This window comes from Manis javanica, chromosome 5 (assembly GCF_040802235.1).
Source record: "Manis javanica isolate MJ-LG chromosome 5, MJ_LKY, whole genome shotgun sequence".
Classification (NCBI taxonomy): Eukaryota; Metazoa; Chordata; class Mammalia; order Pholidota; family Manidae; genus Manis; species Manis javanica.
This window is the reverse complement of record NC_133160.1, coordinates 143,664,825-143,683,175: the sequence shown is the minus strand read 5'-3', so window position 1 is coordinate 143,683,175 and position 18,351 is coordinate 143,664,825. Positions and strand designations below refer to the sequence as shown.

General features: G+C 36.4%; 1 protein-coding gene across 1 annotated transcript in view; it reads left to right on the top strand.

The window, feature by feature from the left end:
* Nucleotides 1-18,351, top strand: part of NWD2 (NACHT and WD repeat domain containing 2) — a 162,296-nt gene that overhangs the window by 81,685 nt on the left and 62,260 nt on the right. Inside the window, exon 3 of the mRNA XM_037003083.2 lies at nt 8,187-8,303. Within this exon, the coding sequence (XP_036858978.1) occupies nt 8,187-8,303 (117 nt within the window). The remainder of the gene's footprint in view (nt 1-8,186; nt 8,304-18,351) is intronic.

The following is an 18,351-nucleotide window of genomic DNA, read 5'->3' as shown; positions in this document are numbered from 1 at the left end:
CACAGTGTAATACAAGAGAGGGACGCTCCGAGGTCACTCCAGTGCAGTGGTGGTTGGAATCCTAGTGACAGGAACAGAGCCGACTTTGGGCTTTTTACTGGGGCACATACTTTGTTTGGGGTCAGATGCCCTGCTGCTGGGGGAAGCTGGTACCCAGTTGCAGCCTGGCTAAGGTTCTTTTACAGAGTGAGCTTCTCCAGCTGACACTCCACACAGATGCTCGGTGGCTCCCGGCTTTGTGGCTCCTTGCCTGCCTCCAGTACCCCTGGTTACTTTCCCTCTGTCTCCAGGTTTATCAAGCCTTAGTAGTCAGAGGTCCTGCCTCAGTTCATGGTTTAGTTGTTCGGTACCATCACATTGTAACTGTTAGGGCTGTCCAGAGGCTAAATCTCCCAAGACACAGAGGCATTATTTCTCAGCAGCTGGTTGTCTTCGTGAGGCTTTGGGTGAAGCGTCATCCTACCTTGTACTGTTGGACCCTTTTTCTTACTGGTCGTTCTGTATGACTACTAGGGCCAGCCAGGCATGCTGTGCGTGATTTAAGACCAGATTTTCCCAGAAATGTCTATCTTTATCATGCTTCCCTATATCTTAGTCATGCATCTCATGGCCAAGAGACTAATTGCAGGTCACTAAAAGTCAGTATTTGCAATAGTTCTAGTAAAATTGTAGCCATGGACAATGTGGGCCTGAAGAGTAGGTGGTGTTGTTTTCTTGTATCCTATGAAACTTTCTGGGGAAAGTCACTTAACCAAAGCAAGAATTAGCATAGCTATAAACCTTAACTCACTGCTGGTAAACATCTGACAAACCTAGTCTGAGGTTTCAGACTCCTCCCTGCGTACCTTCTCCTGTGAGAGAACATTCTGGTAAAAAGACACAACTGCTAAAACAAATTCAAATGAGTGCTGTCTTAATCTCTGTATGGACCTTGAAAGTCATATCCATAGCACACAATGTTGTCCCTATTCAAAACTTTCTGAACCTGCTCAGTGTTCTTTTGAATTATTTTTCGTGGTGGCAGATGTTAAACCCTTTAAGAATAGGTCCGATTTTTTAAAAGAGCTAAAGGTCTTTTCAAAGCCATGTCTTGTAAATGTAAAGGCCAACAAGGCTGGTGAAATGCCACTTTTAATAAAAACAAACTCCAACTATAAAGTGACAAGTGTTTTTTCAATACAAAATGAGATAATTCCTATGGAGGAAATGCCCCCAGGCAATGACAGAATCATTGGAATGAAAATGCAGCCTCCTATTGTAATAACTTTGAGAAAAAGCCTTCACTTCAGTACTGTGTTTATTCAAAAACAAAATCAGTCATATTGTCTCTGTAGTTACAGTTACAATTTTTGCTTTGCATTCAGAAAGTGTCATATGACATGAGAAAATTGAGAAGGAAAATATTTTGGAATGTATTTAAATTTAAAGTTTCTCTCTGAAGAAATGATACAGTGAAGCCATTATGAATTCAAATTTGACTTTGTTTTGAGTAAAGCATGAGTTTAGTATTTGTTTCTTACAGGTTACTTTATTGTTTGGTAATCTTGATATTTAAATGATTGTGTCTGGTTTCAAGTGGTAAAATTTGTTAGGGCTTTAATTTGCTGGCTTCTTGTTTTCAGACCAATTCGGCCCATTATCATAAACATGATAAATTAGCTACCCTAAGAATATTTTAAAACAAGTTAGACGGCTTTAAGTAAAAAAAGATAAAATCAAATTACCTTCCTGAGATTTTATAGTTAATGATGAGATAAATAAAAGCACAAAACATGTGCTGTCAACAAGTTAGTATTCCAATAAATAGCAAATTAGATTCCAGTGTCTGCAGTGCCTGGACATTAGGCTAAAAGCTAAACTTAATTTTTTTAAGTATATAATAAATCTTGTCTCCTTGAGCGCTTAGGGTTTTAGCTGCTCTTTGCCAGTTATTGATCATGCAGATAAAAGCATATCTGTTTGTCCAAAATGGTGTTTTCTATTACATAAGTTAGATGTTTCATTTCTTTATTTCCTCCCTATCTTCTTGGTTGCTTGATTTTATCTTTTTTCATTTTGTGCCCATAAAGACAGGTGCGAAAGAACAATTTATGGTAGAAAAGCTGAGAACAGGAGAATATTTAAACAAAACTATTGAAGTAAGGAGACATGGAGTTATGAAGGCCTGGAGGAGGGCAGTGGTGTCCAAACTTTAAGGAAACAATAGATGCAAAGCAATTACAAAAGACTCCCAGAGATGGCAAATCATGTGACACTTAGGCTAACTTTATTATTTGACTTTTACCTTGTTCATCTTGTCCACATATATTTAGTTCTCATTGTTCAGCTTAGTATACCAGGTACTTGATTTAAACATACATTGTTCTTGCTAAAGGATGTAAAACCTGTAGAAAATCACAATGCAGACTACATGTGCTAAGTGTCACTGAGATATAATTCAATTCACATACCATAAAATTTGTCCATTTAAAGTGTACAATTCACTGGGTTTTTTTTTTCATATTCACAGTTGTATAGACGTTACCAAAATCAACTGTGGAACATTTTCATCACCCCAAAAAGAAACCCTGTGCTCTTCAGCTGTTTCTAATTGCCCTATTCCCCTCCTCACAGCCATAGCCAATCACTAATCTGGGTCTTGTATCTGGCCAATTACAGACATTTTTTTTAATGGTATCATAGGACAGGTGGTCTTTTGTGACTGGATTCTTACTAGGATAATATTTTCAAAGTTCATCCATGTTGTAGCATGTACAGTATCTCATTACTTTTTATTGCTGAATAAATACTCCATTGTATAGTTATCCCACGTTTTATTTATCCCTTGATGACTTGAGGGGCTTTGAATTGTTTCCACTTTTTGGCTGTTATGAATAATGTCACTATGAACATACGTGTGCATGTTTGGACATATGTTTTTATTTTTCTTGGGTATATATGTAGGAGAATTGCAAGATCATGTGTTTAACCATTTGAGGAACTGCCACATTGTTTTCCAAACTGGCTGCACTATTTTATATTCCCCAGCAATGCATGAAGTTCCTAATTGCTCCACATCCTCAGCACTTGTTTTTATCAGTCTTTTTTATTATAACCATCATAATGGATATGAAGTGTTTATCTCATTATGGTTTTTATTTGCATTTCCCTGATAACTAATGATATTCAGCATCTTTTCATGTGTTTATTGGCAATCTATATATATTTATATATATTCTGTGAAGAAATGTCTGCTCAAATCTTGTGTCCATTTCAATTGGGCCTTATTTTTGAGTTGTAGGAGTTCCTTATATATTCTAGATACAAGTGCATTATTATATGATTTGCAAATATTTTCTTCCATTCTGAGAGTGCTCATTTCACTTTCTTGATAGTGTATTTTAAGAACAAGATTTTTTAATTTTGAGAAAGTTCAGTTTATTTTTTCTTTGATTACTTATTCTTTGCTGTCATATTTAGGAAATCATTGTCAAATCCAAGGTTACAAAGATTTACTACTATGTTTTCTATAAAATTAATTTTATAGTTTTAACTCATAAATTTATGACTATAATCTATTTTGAGTTAATTCTTGTGTATGGTTAAGGTAGGGGTCAAACTTTGTTCATCTGTATCGTGGATATCCAGTTGAAAAAGCTGTTCATCCCTCATTGAATTATTTTGGCATCTCTGTTGAAATCAGTTGATGACCATAAATATAAGGATTTATTTCTGGATTTTTGATTTTATTACATTGAATATCCTTATGCCAGTACCACACTGTCTTAATTATTCTGGCTTTGTAGTAAATTTGAAATCCAGAAGTGTGAGTCCTCCAATTTTGTTCTTTTACAAGAGTTTTGGTTATTCTGAATTTTATATGGTCTTTTGAGTTACCATATGAATTTTGGGATCAGATTATCAATTTCTGTGAATAAACTGGAGGCAAGGTTTATAGTGATAGCATTGAATTTATAGATTAATTTGGGGAGTATGCCATCTTAAAAAATTAAATCTCCCAAATATTTCAGTTTACTCAGATCTTTAATTTCTTTCAACGGTATTTTGTAATTTTCAGAATATATATTTTACATTTATTTATTTTATTCCTGAGTTTTTATTCTTTTAGGTGCTCTTTTAAATGTAATTGTTTCCTTAATTTATCTTAAATTACCCATTGCTGGTGTATAAATGTACAGCTGGGTTTTGCATATCAATCTTGTATCCTGTAATCTTGCTCAACTCATTAGTTCCAACAATTTTTATTGGTTTCCATAGGATTTTCAATATACAAAATCATGTTGTCTATGAATAAGATAGGTCTACTATTTCCTTAGGTTCTATCTGCATGCATTTTATTTCTTTTTCTTGACTAATTGCCTGACTGGATCCTCCAGTACAATGCTGAATACAACTGGTGAGAGTGGATATCCTTTTCTTGTTCCTAATCTTACGGGGAAAGCTTTCAGTCTTTCTTAAAGTATGATGTTAGATGTAGTTTTTTCATATATGCCCTTTATTCAGGTTTAAGAAGGTAATTTTTTTAGTGTTTTTATCATGAAATGGTGTTAGATTTTGTCAACTGTTTTTTTTCTGTCTGTTGAAATTGATCATACAGTCTTTGTCCTTTATTCTGTTGATATATAGTGTATTAAATTTGTTGATTTTCTGATGCTATGCCTCATATTCCTGGGATAAATCCTACCTAGTTGTGTTGTATAATCCTTGTTATATGTTGCTAGATGAGATTTTCTAGTATTTTATTGAGGTTGTTTGTTTTATATTCATGAGATGTTGCTGTATAGTTTCCTGGTGATATTTTTTTTCCTGGATTTGGTACCAGGGTCATACTGTTTTCATGCAATAAGTTGGAAAGTGTTCTCTTCACGTCTAACTTTTAGAAGACTATAAAGAATCAGTATTAATTCTTCCTTAAATTTTTGGTAGAATTCACCAGTGCACCCATCTGAACCTAGAGTTTTCTTTTTGTAGATTTTTTTAAATTGCTATTTAATCTCTTATTTAATATGTCTTTACACATTCTGTTTTGTCTTGCATCAGTTTATTATCTGTGACTCCCTAGGAATTTGTCCATCTCATTTAAGTAATCTTATTGGCATACAGTTTGTAGCATTCTCTAATAATACTTTTTATTTCTCTAAGGTCAGTAGTAATGGTCTCTTCTGTGCTCCTGATTTTAGTAATTTGAGTCTTTTTGTATTTTGTCAAAGCAGCTAAAGTTTTGTCCATTTTGTTGATATCACAGAACCAACTTCTGGTTTCATTGATTTTTCTCTTGCATTTAATTGATTTCCATGGTAATCTAATATTTCCTTCTACTTGCTTTAGCTTGCTCTTTCTTGATTTTTTTCTGTTGTTCTAAGGTAAAAAATTAGATTACTGATTTGAGATCTTTTTTAATATAGGTGTTCACAGCTATAAATTTCCCTGTAAGTACTACTTCAGCTGCATCCTGTAAATGTTGGTCTATTTTGTCTTCATTTTCATTCATCTCAAAGTATTTTTTAATTTCCCTTTTCATTTCTTCTTTGACTCATTCATTATTTAGAAGTGTGTTAATTTTCATGTATTTGTGAATTTCCCAAATTTCTTTCTAGTATTGATTTCTAATGTCAATGCACTGTGTTCAGAGAAAATACTTTATATGATTTAAATCCATTTAAGTTTATTGAGGCTTGTTTTACCATGCGATGTATGTTCTATCCTGGAGAATGCTCTATGTATAACTTGGGATGAATGTATTTTCTATTGTTGTTGGGTAGATTGTTCTATAGATATATTAGATCTAGTTGGTTTACAGTATTATTCCAGCCTCCTAGTATTGTGATCTTCTTCCTAGTCATTCTTGCCATTATTGAATGTGAGATTATCAAATCTCCAAATATTATAGTTCCATTGTCTATTTTTCCCTTCATTTCTGTCTGTTGTATGCTTCTTATTTTTTTAGGCCCTGTTGTTAGTTGCTTATACATCATGATTGTTACATCTTCCTAATGGATTGACTTTTATCATTATAAGTTGTTAGTCTTTTCTTCTAATTACACTTTATATTTTAAATTCTGATATTACTATAGCCATGTGAGCCTTCTTATGGCTGTTGTTTGCATATGTCTTTTCCATTATTTTACTTTCAACCTGTTTTAATCTAAAGTGTGTCTCCTATAGACTGCATAAAATTTTTATCCAGTCTGACAATGTCTCTTTTGGATTTTTTAATACATTCATACTTAATGGTATTATTAAAATAGTTAGATTTACATCTGCCATTTTACTTTCTTTTTCTACGTCTCGTGTTTTTTGTTCCTCTTTTCCTTTTTTACAACTCTGCCTTATATTAAGTGAATATTTTCTAGCATAATATTTTCCTTTAATGATCTTTTCACTATATTTTTTTAGTTATTTTAAGACATAGGCATCTTACTAGAATCTACTTACAATTTATACTAAATTCCACTGAGCTACAGAAAGTGAACTACAGAACAGTTATTCCTATATAGCTCTACTCCCTTTCCTCCTTTTTTCTGCTATTACTGTAATATCTATGACATCTATGTTACAAACCCAATGATATATTGTTATAATTATTATTTTGTTTTAATAGCCTTCATATTTACCATTTCTATTTCTCTTCACTTGCTCTAAACCAGACCTTTCCTCAGATATATCCAAAACAGTATCAGTCAAAAGGGTAGAAACCAGGCTCTGTGTATGGTTGTTAGTTTGTACATGGCACAACTAAGAGTTACCCTCATATTACAGTAGATTTGTGTTTGACAATGTATTGACATTTGGCTGAAAATGTCTTATTCTAATGACTTCAGTAATTTAAGTTTTGTCCAATTAAACCTTCTGTGATAGTAAAGTATTCTATATCTGTGCTTTCCAACATGGGAGTCAGGAGCCACATGAGGCTCTTGAGTACTTGAAGAAATGGATTTTCTATTGTCATTAACATACTTAATTTTAAATAACCACAGCTAGTGGCTCCCAAATTGGACACTGAAGTTACAATCTCAGATGTCCGCTTGCTTAATATTGTGATTAAACCTTATAAGGTAGCTTAGAGGGAAGAATCCCAAAATCTGTATATTGAAAAACTCATGAACTGGGCCATGGGAATATTTTTTTAAAAAGCTGTAATATCTCTATCAGCTATCTAAAACCTCAGATGCAGGTAAACAAAGATCTGGTACATATGTACCCATGTGGAGCCATAGCCAAGAGATGGAACACATACAGAGTCCCTGGGCTCAGCTTGGGGCGCAACGGGGAACCCGGCTCTGTGCTTCCACCTTACCAAACACCATGCAAACAGCCAGTAAGGAGGGGAGGTTCTTTTTTCTGCTGTTGGAAACAGGAAAGGAAAAGAAGAAATCTTCAAAGCTATAATTAGAAACATTTACCTTATGCAGATAGCAGTTGAGTAAAGAGATGAAACTGATACTGCTCCATAGCAAATTTTTCAAAGAGTGTACTGGTAAAAGTTTTTACAGACCCTTAGGATCTTCCTTCCTAGTCTTTGAAGTAAGGAAATAGAAGATCTTATTATCCTCACTTCTCCGAAAGGCATACCTTTTGTTGTTTTCCAATATATGTTTTTCAGATATATATTGATGAAAGCCAAACTGCTTACACATAAAACAGACATAAACAAAGTGTCTGTCCCCATGGAATAAAACATAATAGCAGAGTTTTGGGGGTTTTTTTTTTTTAAGAAATGTAGATGTTTAGCTTCAGGTCAGTATATATTAATGCTCATTGTGGTTTTCCCTGCTCATTAAGGCATACAGTGACATTATATGCTGTTGTTTAATTGCATCAAATGATAACCGTATTCCAGCTGCTTTCTAACACTTTTTTTAAGTCCTGTTATTGTTATATTGAAAGTCTGCACTGAAAAATCTCTGACATTTAACATTTCATTTTCCCTGGGCCCAAATCAACAGTATAATCGCGAATGAAAAAAGAAATTACAACGTTCATCCCCAACCCATCGGATAAAAAAAAAATTTTTTTATCTCTTTAGATTGATCTTAAAAATCATTTTCCTTCCCTAAGGGAAAACATGCGGCAAAGTGAAAAGTTACAAGTCACCTTTATGTAATATTATGAATAAGAATAAAGCCCACAGGTACATTTAATTTTCCCACAAGTGAACTAATGCTGCCTCATCCATTGGTTCCCAGGTCATAGATCTGTACTGGGGAGTTGACGAAGATGAATGGGACAACCCTGAGCTCCAGAAGACCCGCATGAAACTCCTGGAGGATTGTTTGAAAACTTCTGCAGGTCCATGTTTTGTTGTGGGTATAAAAAAACTAATGCTTTATATTAAATTGTGGATGAATGTGAGAATTATTGCTGATTGGTGATTTTTAAGGGGCTTTTAAAATGGGAAAATGCTTGCTTTTCTGTATCTATTTAAAATTTTTAAACTTCCTTGCCCTCAGTATTTGACAATAAAACCCTCAGCTTTCCATGAGAAGCACTGCAGATTAATGATGAATAATCTGAAATGGTAATCAGGAGATACTTGCGTTTGACAACCATTTCCAAAACACCTTGTGAATAGCAATAAGGATTATTGTGTCAGTCTACAATAATTATCCTAATTGTTCCTATTGTATAATGTATTCTATCATAGCATCTCTATTTCTTGACATTAGAACTTCTGGTTTTTTGTTTGTTCACAGTGTCTGGAACATTGTTAAACCAAATATACTATGTCAAATCTGCCAATAGGATATGATGCCCTGTAGAAAAAAAATTTGGTTTTACCATGATACTCACTTAGATGCTCAGTATAAGCTATATTAACAGACTTCTTAAATGGAACATTATTAGTTCATCACTGTTTTCTAAAGAATACAGTGGTAGTAAGATAAGTAGGTCCCTCTGGCAGGTGAATGTGTAAAATCACTGCCTTAATTTGGCTTAGGAACCTTATCTTGAATCCAAACAAATCTACCAATTTGACAGGGAAGTTGCTTCTTTCAACATGGGATGTTTTGAGACTGATGGATGAGTGTTAAAATTACTAGTGAATGCTATGAAGAAAATAGTGTATCATGCAATTAAAAGCTAAATTCTGTGTATCAACAAAAGAGCTTTTAATATTTTTCTTTTGCACATCCATCTGTATTCAGCTCCCCATAGGACTAGGAAGACAGATGCAGATGATAGCAGAAATCTGACCACTTAATAGTAAAGCTCTTTACCAAGGATAGTAAAGTGCATAGAAGTTATATAATACTTTCAGTATCAGCATGTGGATAAATCATTTATTCACCACCTGCTTACTGAATGCTACTTTGTGCCTGGGTCTCTTCTTTGTGCTGGGGGTGTAATAGGTTGACCCATATGAAATGGTCATTTTGTCAGTTTCTTAGGATTTAACCTTAGAATTGAACTTAAAAGATAACCCTCTATTTCCCCATGGGGCTTGCATTCTTGTGTTGGGGTAAAGGGAGAGGGCAGGCAAATATCAAAGAAATAAGTAAAACAGTAAGTTAGATAGTGATAAATGCTATGGAGAAAAATACAGAAAGAAAGGAGGACAGGGAATACCAGTGAGGGGAGAGCTTTGTTATTTTTAGTAAGCAATTGGAGAAGGCCTTACTGGTGAGGTGACTTTGGAGGGGAGACAGGAAGAGGGGCGGGAAAGGGATATTCCATCTCAGAGTGTTCCAGGAAAGGAATTGGTAAAATGCCTGGTGTGTTCAGGGAACAGTAAGCAGAACAGTGTGCCTGGAAAATATGAGGAAGATGGGGAAGTATGGGATTGGAGGTCATATCTTGAAGCTCTGTTGTCTTGCAAATGGCTGTGAGGGTTTTACTTTTACTTTGAATGACATGAGAAGCTAGAGAGTTGTAAGCAGAGAATGGAAGTGATCTGACATAATTTTTAAGGCCTGACAGTTTTTAAGGCTGCTGGGTGTAGGATGGAGAGAGACCCATTAGAAAGCTGGTGCAATAAGCCAGACAAGAAAAAGATATTGCAGATGTTGGGGGTGGTGGGGGTATGGGTTGTGAAAGAGCTGAAGAATGGACCTCTAACAACAGTATCCTGTGGTCTAAATAGAAGACAGAGAGCCCTGAAAGCCACATTAGATAAGGGAAGAGCTAGTGGTGGAAGAGGTATTAGGACTTTTTCCACGGGTCTTTGGGGAACAGAACTTGGACCCAGTGGATGGAAAGTACAAGGAAACCAATTTCAGCACCAGGTGAACAGGTTGGAGAATATAGCTTCTCTCAGGTTTGGGGTTACATATCCCTGTTCTGACCCTGAAAAGCTGTGTGACAGTGGGGGAAATTCTTCGCTACTCTAAGTTGTAGTTTCCTTATCTGTAAAATGGAGATGATGATAATAGTTATCTATCTCATAGGGTCAATTCTGAGGATGAATTGAAATTGTAGAGCACTTTAGAGTGACTCACAGTAAGTGTTAGTTGCTATTTGTCATTGTAGTCATTGTTATTCTCTCTCCAAGCTGGCTAAAGGTGAAATCACCTGGCTCAAATCATAATGAGTACATCACCAACAAAGTTCTCATCAAAGTAGAGAATATGAGCCACTCTGGCCTGGATGCTGTAAAAGACATTCAAACATTGAAATGCCAGTTCAACTGGGTTCCACCATGCTTAGAAAGCCAGACCGGGGAGGTATAAAGCTCTGTGGGTGAGCACTGGGGACTCTCTGGTGCTGTGATCTCCATTGACCTGTCCAGATCCAGCCTCAGAAATACAGGAATGAGAGAAACATTCTCTCCCTCTTTTGTCACCCTGTAGCACGTCATACCCAAACTAAACTTAGTCATGGCCATGAGTTCTAACAGTATGCTGGTCGGGGAAGGAATGATTTAAGAACTTTGCACATTTGTGCAGGTTTAGGGAGTAAAGGTTAACTGATAGAACATCAGTAACAGATTCATTGAGTGTATCCCTCCTTCTACTGCCTGTTACGTGTTGAATCTCAGGGCAGCCAGGACGAAACCCTGTGGACAGAGTTGGGATCATTCACCCTGGTAACCCTAAATCACAAAGGCTTCTCTTACTGCTTACAGGGAAACATACGCTTCTCACGGCTGTTCCTGGAGCAGCTATGGTAACAGTGAGCATATGTGTCGCTTTTGAGCTCCAGTTTCCTTGCCCAGTGTTGTCTAGTGATGTTTCTAGAAGTCATGATGACCCCTGCAGGTTGCAAAGCATGGCATATTACTTCCCCTCATGCTAAAGCCGTGGGCAAGAAAATCACCATTGCTGAATGAAAAAATGTCTTCAAAGTCTTCACAGATATTAGCCCTTATGTTAGATACAAGTAAGTTCAGGACCAAACAAAGCTTTCATTTTAAGTGCCCAGAGAACGGCGGCCCAAAGGAAACTTGAACTCAGTGTTGTATGCACTTGGCTCTTTTCAACTCCATTTCCTGGAAGTTGGGATGTGGCCTTAGGTCTTAGAGACTTGCAGGCTGTGCCTGCTAATCCTGGACTGCTGTTTGTGCAATACTCCTTGGTCACAAGGACAGGGCCATGGAGTTAGGCACCTGGACATGCCTCCAGTCCTGCTCTCAGGGCATTAACTCAGACACATCATGCTAAGAAAACCTCATGTGTCCTGAGGAAGAACAGCAGCTGTAGGTGTGTGCAGAGGAAGGCACAGACAGTGGGAAAACCCAGAATTCTTACTTCAAAACCTAAGTTAGAGCCCTGGTTTTGACAGGGCAGGTCACTGACCTCACTATACTTTAGTTATCACATACATAAAATGGAGAAGTAGGAACAGTAAACTAACAGTAAATGTTGAATAAATATCAAATATTTGTAGTGGGAACAAAGTGTGGTGATGTATGTAAGACTTCTTTGTTAACTATAAAGGGATCTACAACCTTTAGTTATTATTAAGTTGTGATTTAAGTTATTTTCAAATGAGAATAAAATTTTTATTTATACTGGACATTTATTCCAATGTGACGTAAGAAAATTTTCCCTTTGAAGATGTTGATAGTCAGAATGTAGAGGGTAGTAGGACTTGATTCAGACTACCAAATATTAAAGTCAAGTATGAAAAGGCTTTTGGGTTCATTCTTAACAAATATCATAGAATGTAGAGAGCATATATTCATCTGCCAGATATGAATTTGCTGGCATTTACTTAGTAAGACCTTTCCCTGCTCCCAAGGAGAGGTTTTGACCAGGACTGCAGTTAACAGGAGGACAGCTCACAGTTGAGTCCAAATCTCTGCTTCTCCTTTTAAGTGCATGAATTGCCTCAGCCCTGCCAAGTATGGAAAGTTCAGCAAACTCTTCCCCACCACCCTGTCCCACCCACGTAGTCCATGGAAGGGAAGAGAATAGTGCTTTTGGGAGAGAGCAGAGTCCCTGTAAATGCTGTCTCATCCCTGTCCCTCTTCATCATGTTTGTTTATGAGAAGAAGGGGTTTTTCTTGTTTCCCCAACTTTGGAGTGCCCCAAAAGAATGCTTGTGGGCGAAGTCCTACCTCTTGGCAGAAGTTGATAAAAGCAAGTGCTTGACTGGCTTGAAGAACTGAAGTTTGAAAAGCTTACTTATACCACTGGGGGAGCTACCCCCAAGTGTGTGGGAGTTGTGGGGATTGAAGACAGTATCTCAGCACATTCCCTCAATCCGCCTTGTGGATGATGTGCAGGCTTACTGAGGTAGAGGCATTGTAATCTACTCTAGGAAAGCCAAGCCAGGCCCGTGTACCCAATAAAGGGACCGAGTGACCACGGACCGAGACAGGTAAGAGGAGAGTCCACGGCTTCTCTCTCAGAGGGGCATTCCACACATCTCAGAGTCAGGACAAAGAGAGTGCTGCCTATGGTATGCTTTCTCAATTCCCAGAAGTCTCTGGGAGGCAGGGCCCCCACAGCATCCGGCCTGGGGCTACCAGATCACACAGACGTAAACAGACATGATTTGTCAGCGTGGGCTAGCAAAGCAGCTGAGACCAAAGGATGGGACTGCTGCCACGATTCTTCCCTGAGTGTAAGCAGGTGCCAAAGCAGACATCCACCCCCAGCACACATTCTCCCTGCCATCCATCAGTGGCACAGACAGCACAGGACAGAGAGCAGAGGGCAGGCTGTGCCCTTGCCTACCACGGGTGACTTCTGGCAGCTGCACGGGAGATGGCTCTGCACTAAGTGGGACGGAGGAAGCTCTGAGATAGACATTTGGACTGGGCTAAATTTTAAACCACAAATATAAAAACTTAAGGGATTAAACTGAGAAAACTATCGTTATTCAGCAAGTTTACATTTTTCTGCCAGGCAAATTTCACAGCTGTTCACTGGTAAAAACTAAACCATTCCATGTGTGTACGTCACGGAGTTACACTATTGAAGTAAACCTGCCACACAGAGATCAGTTCTTTATCACCTGTGTCACCACTCCCCTTCAGAGTTGAGTTATGCCTACTTGACAATTCAGACTCGGTTTAGTTTCCTACTTTAAAGAATTTTCAGTTAAAACCTTACAGTAATATTTCTTACATCATTGCATTTAAAGAAATGATTCATGTTTTTATAACAGTTTAGCTTTGGAAAATATTTTATCCACATTCCAATATATTACTGATTTACCATTTTAGATATACCAAGTAAAATACACACATGGAAAATTAAAACAAATGCTTAATCTTAGTTTGTACTTTAACAAAATGCATAGGTTTTTTTGTATGATTCAGTTCTCCCATTTATAAGTATGGGTTTACTAACCAAAATGTCCTAAAATCAATAGTCATTGATTTGAACTGGAAATTCATCCAATTTAATCTAGATTTTTTAAAAATCCTTTAGCAATTTACTAAAAATTAATTTAAAACCTCAGATTTTCTAGTTACACTTTGCTTGTATAATCAAGAGAAGCAAAGAGTGCTCTACATATAAAATTAAGTTTATCCAGTTGAAATCAATTCGTCATTATAGTTCTAAAATAGGATCTAATTAAGTTCCAATGATAAATTGATTCCAATATAGGTTTAATAATAAATTACTTGATTGTCACTAAAGGAAAATTAGAATGGGCAAGCATTAAAAAATATTGTTGAAAACAAAGCTAGTTATCTCACTAATAGAAGCCAAGAGAGGACATTTAGTTAATTGTTGCTAACATATATAGTACTTCTATAATAAATTTTTGTTACTACATAAGCTATTTCCATAGTTTAAGCTACTGTTTCACAGTTCATGTAAGACAGCATATTTTTGTGTGGTGAAAGGAATTATATGGTGAAAAGAAAATGAAATAGAGAGTAATCAACAATTTAATTGGTAAGAAAAACATTCATTTAAAACTATAGTCAAAGGACTTCTGCGTGTGAGCAGAAGTGAACTTAAATAAATTTTAAACATCCTGTTTTTAAGAAGATATAATAGGACCTTGGAAACAAAGAAGTTAGGCAAAATTTCCAAAGAGAAGAGTCCTTTGTTGGCAAGCCTGCTTTAAAAGGAGCCCCCAAAGCATCAGCAGTTTTCTGCATGACACATTTGCTGAGCACTGGACAGCATGGGATGACTGCTGAGGCAGAAAACAAGCAAAGTCTTCCACGGTCTCTTGATGTTTAGGAGACAAAGTTCATTAAAACATAGCAGAAATATTAAGCAAGTCTTGCCATTGAAACATTTTAATTCAAAGTCAACTCAATCCAACTAAAATTACAACCTAGTTGTACCCAGTTCAAATCCTGAAGGAAATGACATGATTAGCCCCAGAACATGGGAAAAGGAACCCTTAAAAACCAGCTCTTTTAAATACAATGCCCAGAATACAATGACAATTCATGCAAAGAATCAAGAATATATGATTAACAAGTAAGAGAAAAAGTAGACAGTGGAAGTCAAACCCCCAGATGAACAAAATGATGGTGCTGGCAGTCAAAAACTTTTAAATAATTATTATAAATAAATTAATGAAAATAGAGGAAAGGATAGAAAATGAGAGAGGAGTTGGATAATTTCAACAAAGAAATGGAATCTATAAAAGTGAATAAATGGATATTTTAGAATTAAAAGATGCAATATCTAAAATTTGAAACTCATTAGACTGAACACAGCATGACTGGATTAGTAAACTCAGAATTCAATAGAAGACATCCAAATTCAACCACAGAATTTTTTTAAAAAGAACAGGGAAAACAGTCATAAAGAGTCTCACATAAGCATAATTGGAGTACCAGGAAAAGACAGAGGATAGGAGAGAAGTAATAGGTGAGAATTTTCTGAAACTGTTTAAAGACATCAACTCACACAGATTCAAGAAGGCCAGTAAGCTTGAAGCAAGAACATTATACCTGAACACATAGTAAACCTATATATCTAAGTATAAAGCCTTTAAGCTAAAATAAAGGGACATTTCATAATGATAAAAAGTTCAGTTTGGAGGGAAAATATAATATGCCTACATTTATAAATACCTAATACATGTATGTAAATATATAAAGCAAAACTTGACAGAAAAGAAAGAGAAATAGACAAATCCACAATAGTGGTTAGAGATTTTTACAGACTTAGTATCTGAGTGAATAAGCAGAGAACAAAAATCATTAAGTATGATTAATCATAAGTAGAAGATTTGAATAATTTGACAATGACCTACTTAACATTCATAGATGGTTACAACCAATAACTACAAAATATACCTTTTTTCAGTTACACATAGAACATTTGATAAAGTATAAAGTATGATCCATCCATATGGTGGGTAATAATACAAGTTCCAACAAATTTCAAAGGATTGAAATCATACTAAATTTGTGCTCTAACCTCAGTGGAATTAAAAACTAAAGAACAACTGAAAGATAGCTACAAAATCTCCAAATAGATGGAAGTTAAGCAAATAGTTCTAAATGAACTGTGGGTCAAGGAAGAAATCACAAGGGAAATTTAAAAATATTTTGAACTGAACTTAAATGAAAATACAACATATTAGAATGTTTGGGATTCAGCCAAAGTGGTGCTTAGAGATAAAAAGGAGGAAATGCATAGTTTTAAATGTATATATTAGAAAAGAAGAGAGTTTGGAAATTAAAGATTTAAGTGTGCATCTTAAGAGGCTAGAAAAAGAAGAAACCTAAAGAAATGAGAAGAAAAAGTCACATTCATAAAAATGCAACAGCTTTTAAAACATTTTTAAAGATTCTCAATCCTTAGTACCTCTAAACATAAAAGGATGATAAGATTTTAGAGCTGGAAAGAGCCTTGAGATTATCAAGTAAGTGATTAAAAATCCTACATTTTACACAGGTAAAAATTGAGACCCAAAGAAGTGAAGGAATGTAGTATTTCCTGAGTCCCTAAAATACACCAGGTGCTGTCCTGAGCACTTTTCACATATTAGTTCTTAGGCCAACCCACTGAGGCCATTATTTTTCCTGCTGTATGGATGAGGATGCTGCTGAGACTTAAATAGTTTCTTCATTTTGCCTAAAGTCTTACAGGTAATAGATGGAGCCAGCACAGATTCAACCTAGGTCTCTTTAATTCCAAAGCCCATACTTCTCCTACAGCAAGATCCTAAATGGTTTAATTAGAGGCCATAGTGAGGTCTAGAACCCAAATTCCTTTTTCCCACTCTATTTCTTCTTCCACAAAAGTACAGGAATTCTGTTTTATGCCTGGTTTCAGTTTTGTGGAATCCCTTCACATACAGTTGAATGAGTCAGATAAAATAATCATTGCTCTAGTGTGCAATGTTCATTTCTCTAGTGGGGAATGAAGCTGTGTTGCCTTAGGCTTTATTAAGATCACTGAAGCCAACCATTAAATTCTTGATTTTTTCATCTAATTTCCCTGGACAGAGAAACTTAAAGCTGTCCAGATCTGTACTTGGAAATGCCATATATGCAAATGGTAAAAAAAAAAAAAAAAAAAAGTTTTCTTAGGTTTTTCCCCCCTCACACTTACCCAGTGCAGTAGAGGGCCCAGGTCTGCCCTACAAAACCAAATGCTAAAGTCTACATGTGGTTCTGGAAATGCATTATTTCAATGTTGTTCAGTAAAACAACCAGCAAATCTATTGTAGTGCCTATCACGTATAAGATGCTCTGCTAAGTTTTCTGAGCAATGCTCCGGTACTCTGTCCTCACAGATGCAAAAAGTAACACTATTCCTGTCCATTTAGCAACCACCTAAACAGAGAGAAAGAAAGAGATGTGTATGCAATTAAATATGATACAATTTGACAAGCAATAATATGGTATTAGACAAGTGCCATGAGTCAGATGGAGAAAGTGAATTGTTCTGGCTTGGAGAGTCTGAAAAGCCCACCAGAGGAAGTGATGTTTGCACTAAAGCCAGAAGGACCAAGAGCTATCTATCCATCACTAGACCTAGGGCAGGAATGTGAGGGTGCCTTGATTGTCCAGAGACCAGAAGTTCCTGAATGTAGGTAGACATAGGCTAGTGATGGGACATTGGGAAACATGAGGCAAGAATTGTAGTTTGAGGCCAGACCTTACTAGTAAATTTCAGCTGACACCTGTTAGCAGTAAGGAGGACATTCTGTTTAGATTGATAACTCTGGAGGTAGTGTTGTGAAGAGGCTAGAGGCAAGACACCTAACTAGTAGCCAGGCTAATGTCATGATTCAGGTGAAAAATCATCTGCTGTAGTGAGAGGTGAGTGTGGGTTAGAGACATTTAAGAAATAGAATTGATGGTGACTAAATGTGGAGACTGAAAGAAGAGGAGTTAAAGGTGATTATACTGAAACCCAGGGTGTTAGTTCTTCTATTCATCCTTCCATCATAGATGCTTAACACACAGAAACACGTAGAATAGCCTACAATCCAAATGTACAAAAGGTAATTATTTGCTGAAAGTAAAGTCTGATTAACCATCAAGGATTTGAATTTTCTCCATGATTCTTTTCTGTCTCAGGCAATATGGGAGGAAAATGAAACTAATAATCAAGAGTGAATACGGAGCTAGTTGGATGACAAAATCAGAGTGGACAATCAAAATTCCTTGAACACTTCTTGTACTGGTTTTTACATTAAAGTGTCAGAGAAGGAGCAGTTTTGTAAATGTCTAATATGGGTCAAACGCAAAGAAAACTCTGGAGGTGGAGGTCAAAACAAGTGTTAGCCCAGCGAGGCAATATGCGCAGATATGGGCCAGACTTCTTCTGCTTTATGGACCCTCCCCCCCTGTATTCTCAGCTGTCTCTAGCAGCCCACAAAGTACAGGAGGTCCTTCTTTCCTTCCTTTACTTTCTCTTCCTTCTTTAGCATCTGAGATGCTGAAGAATGTACAGATCTAGTTGTAGGATTATCATTGTTCCTTTCCCACTTTGGAAACCATTTTCCCAGCCATTCCGCAGATCTAACTAACTA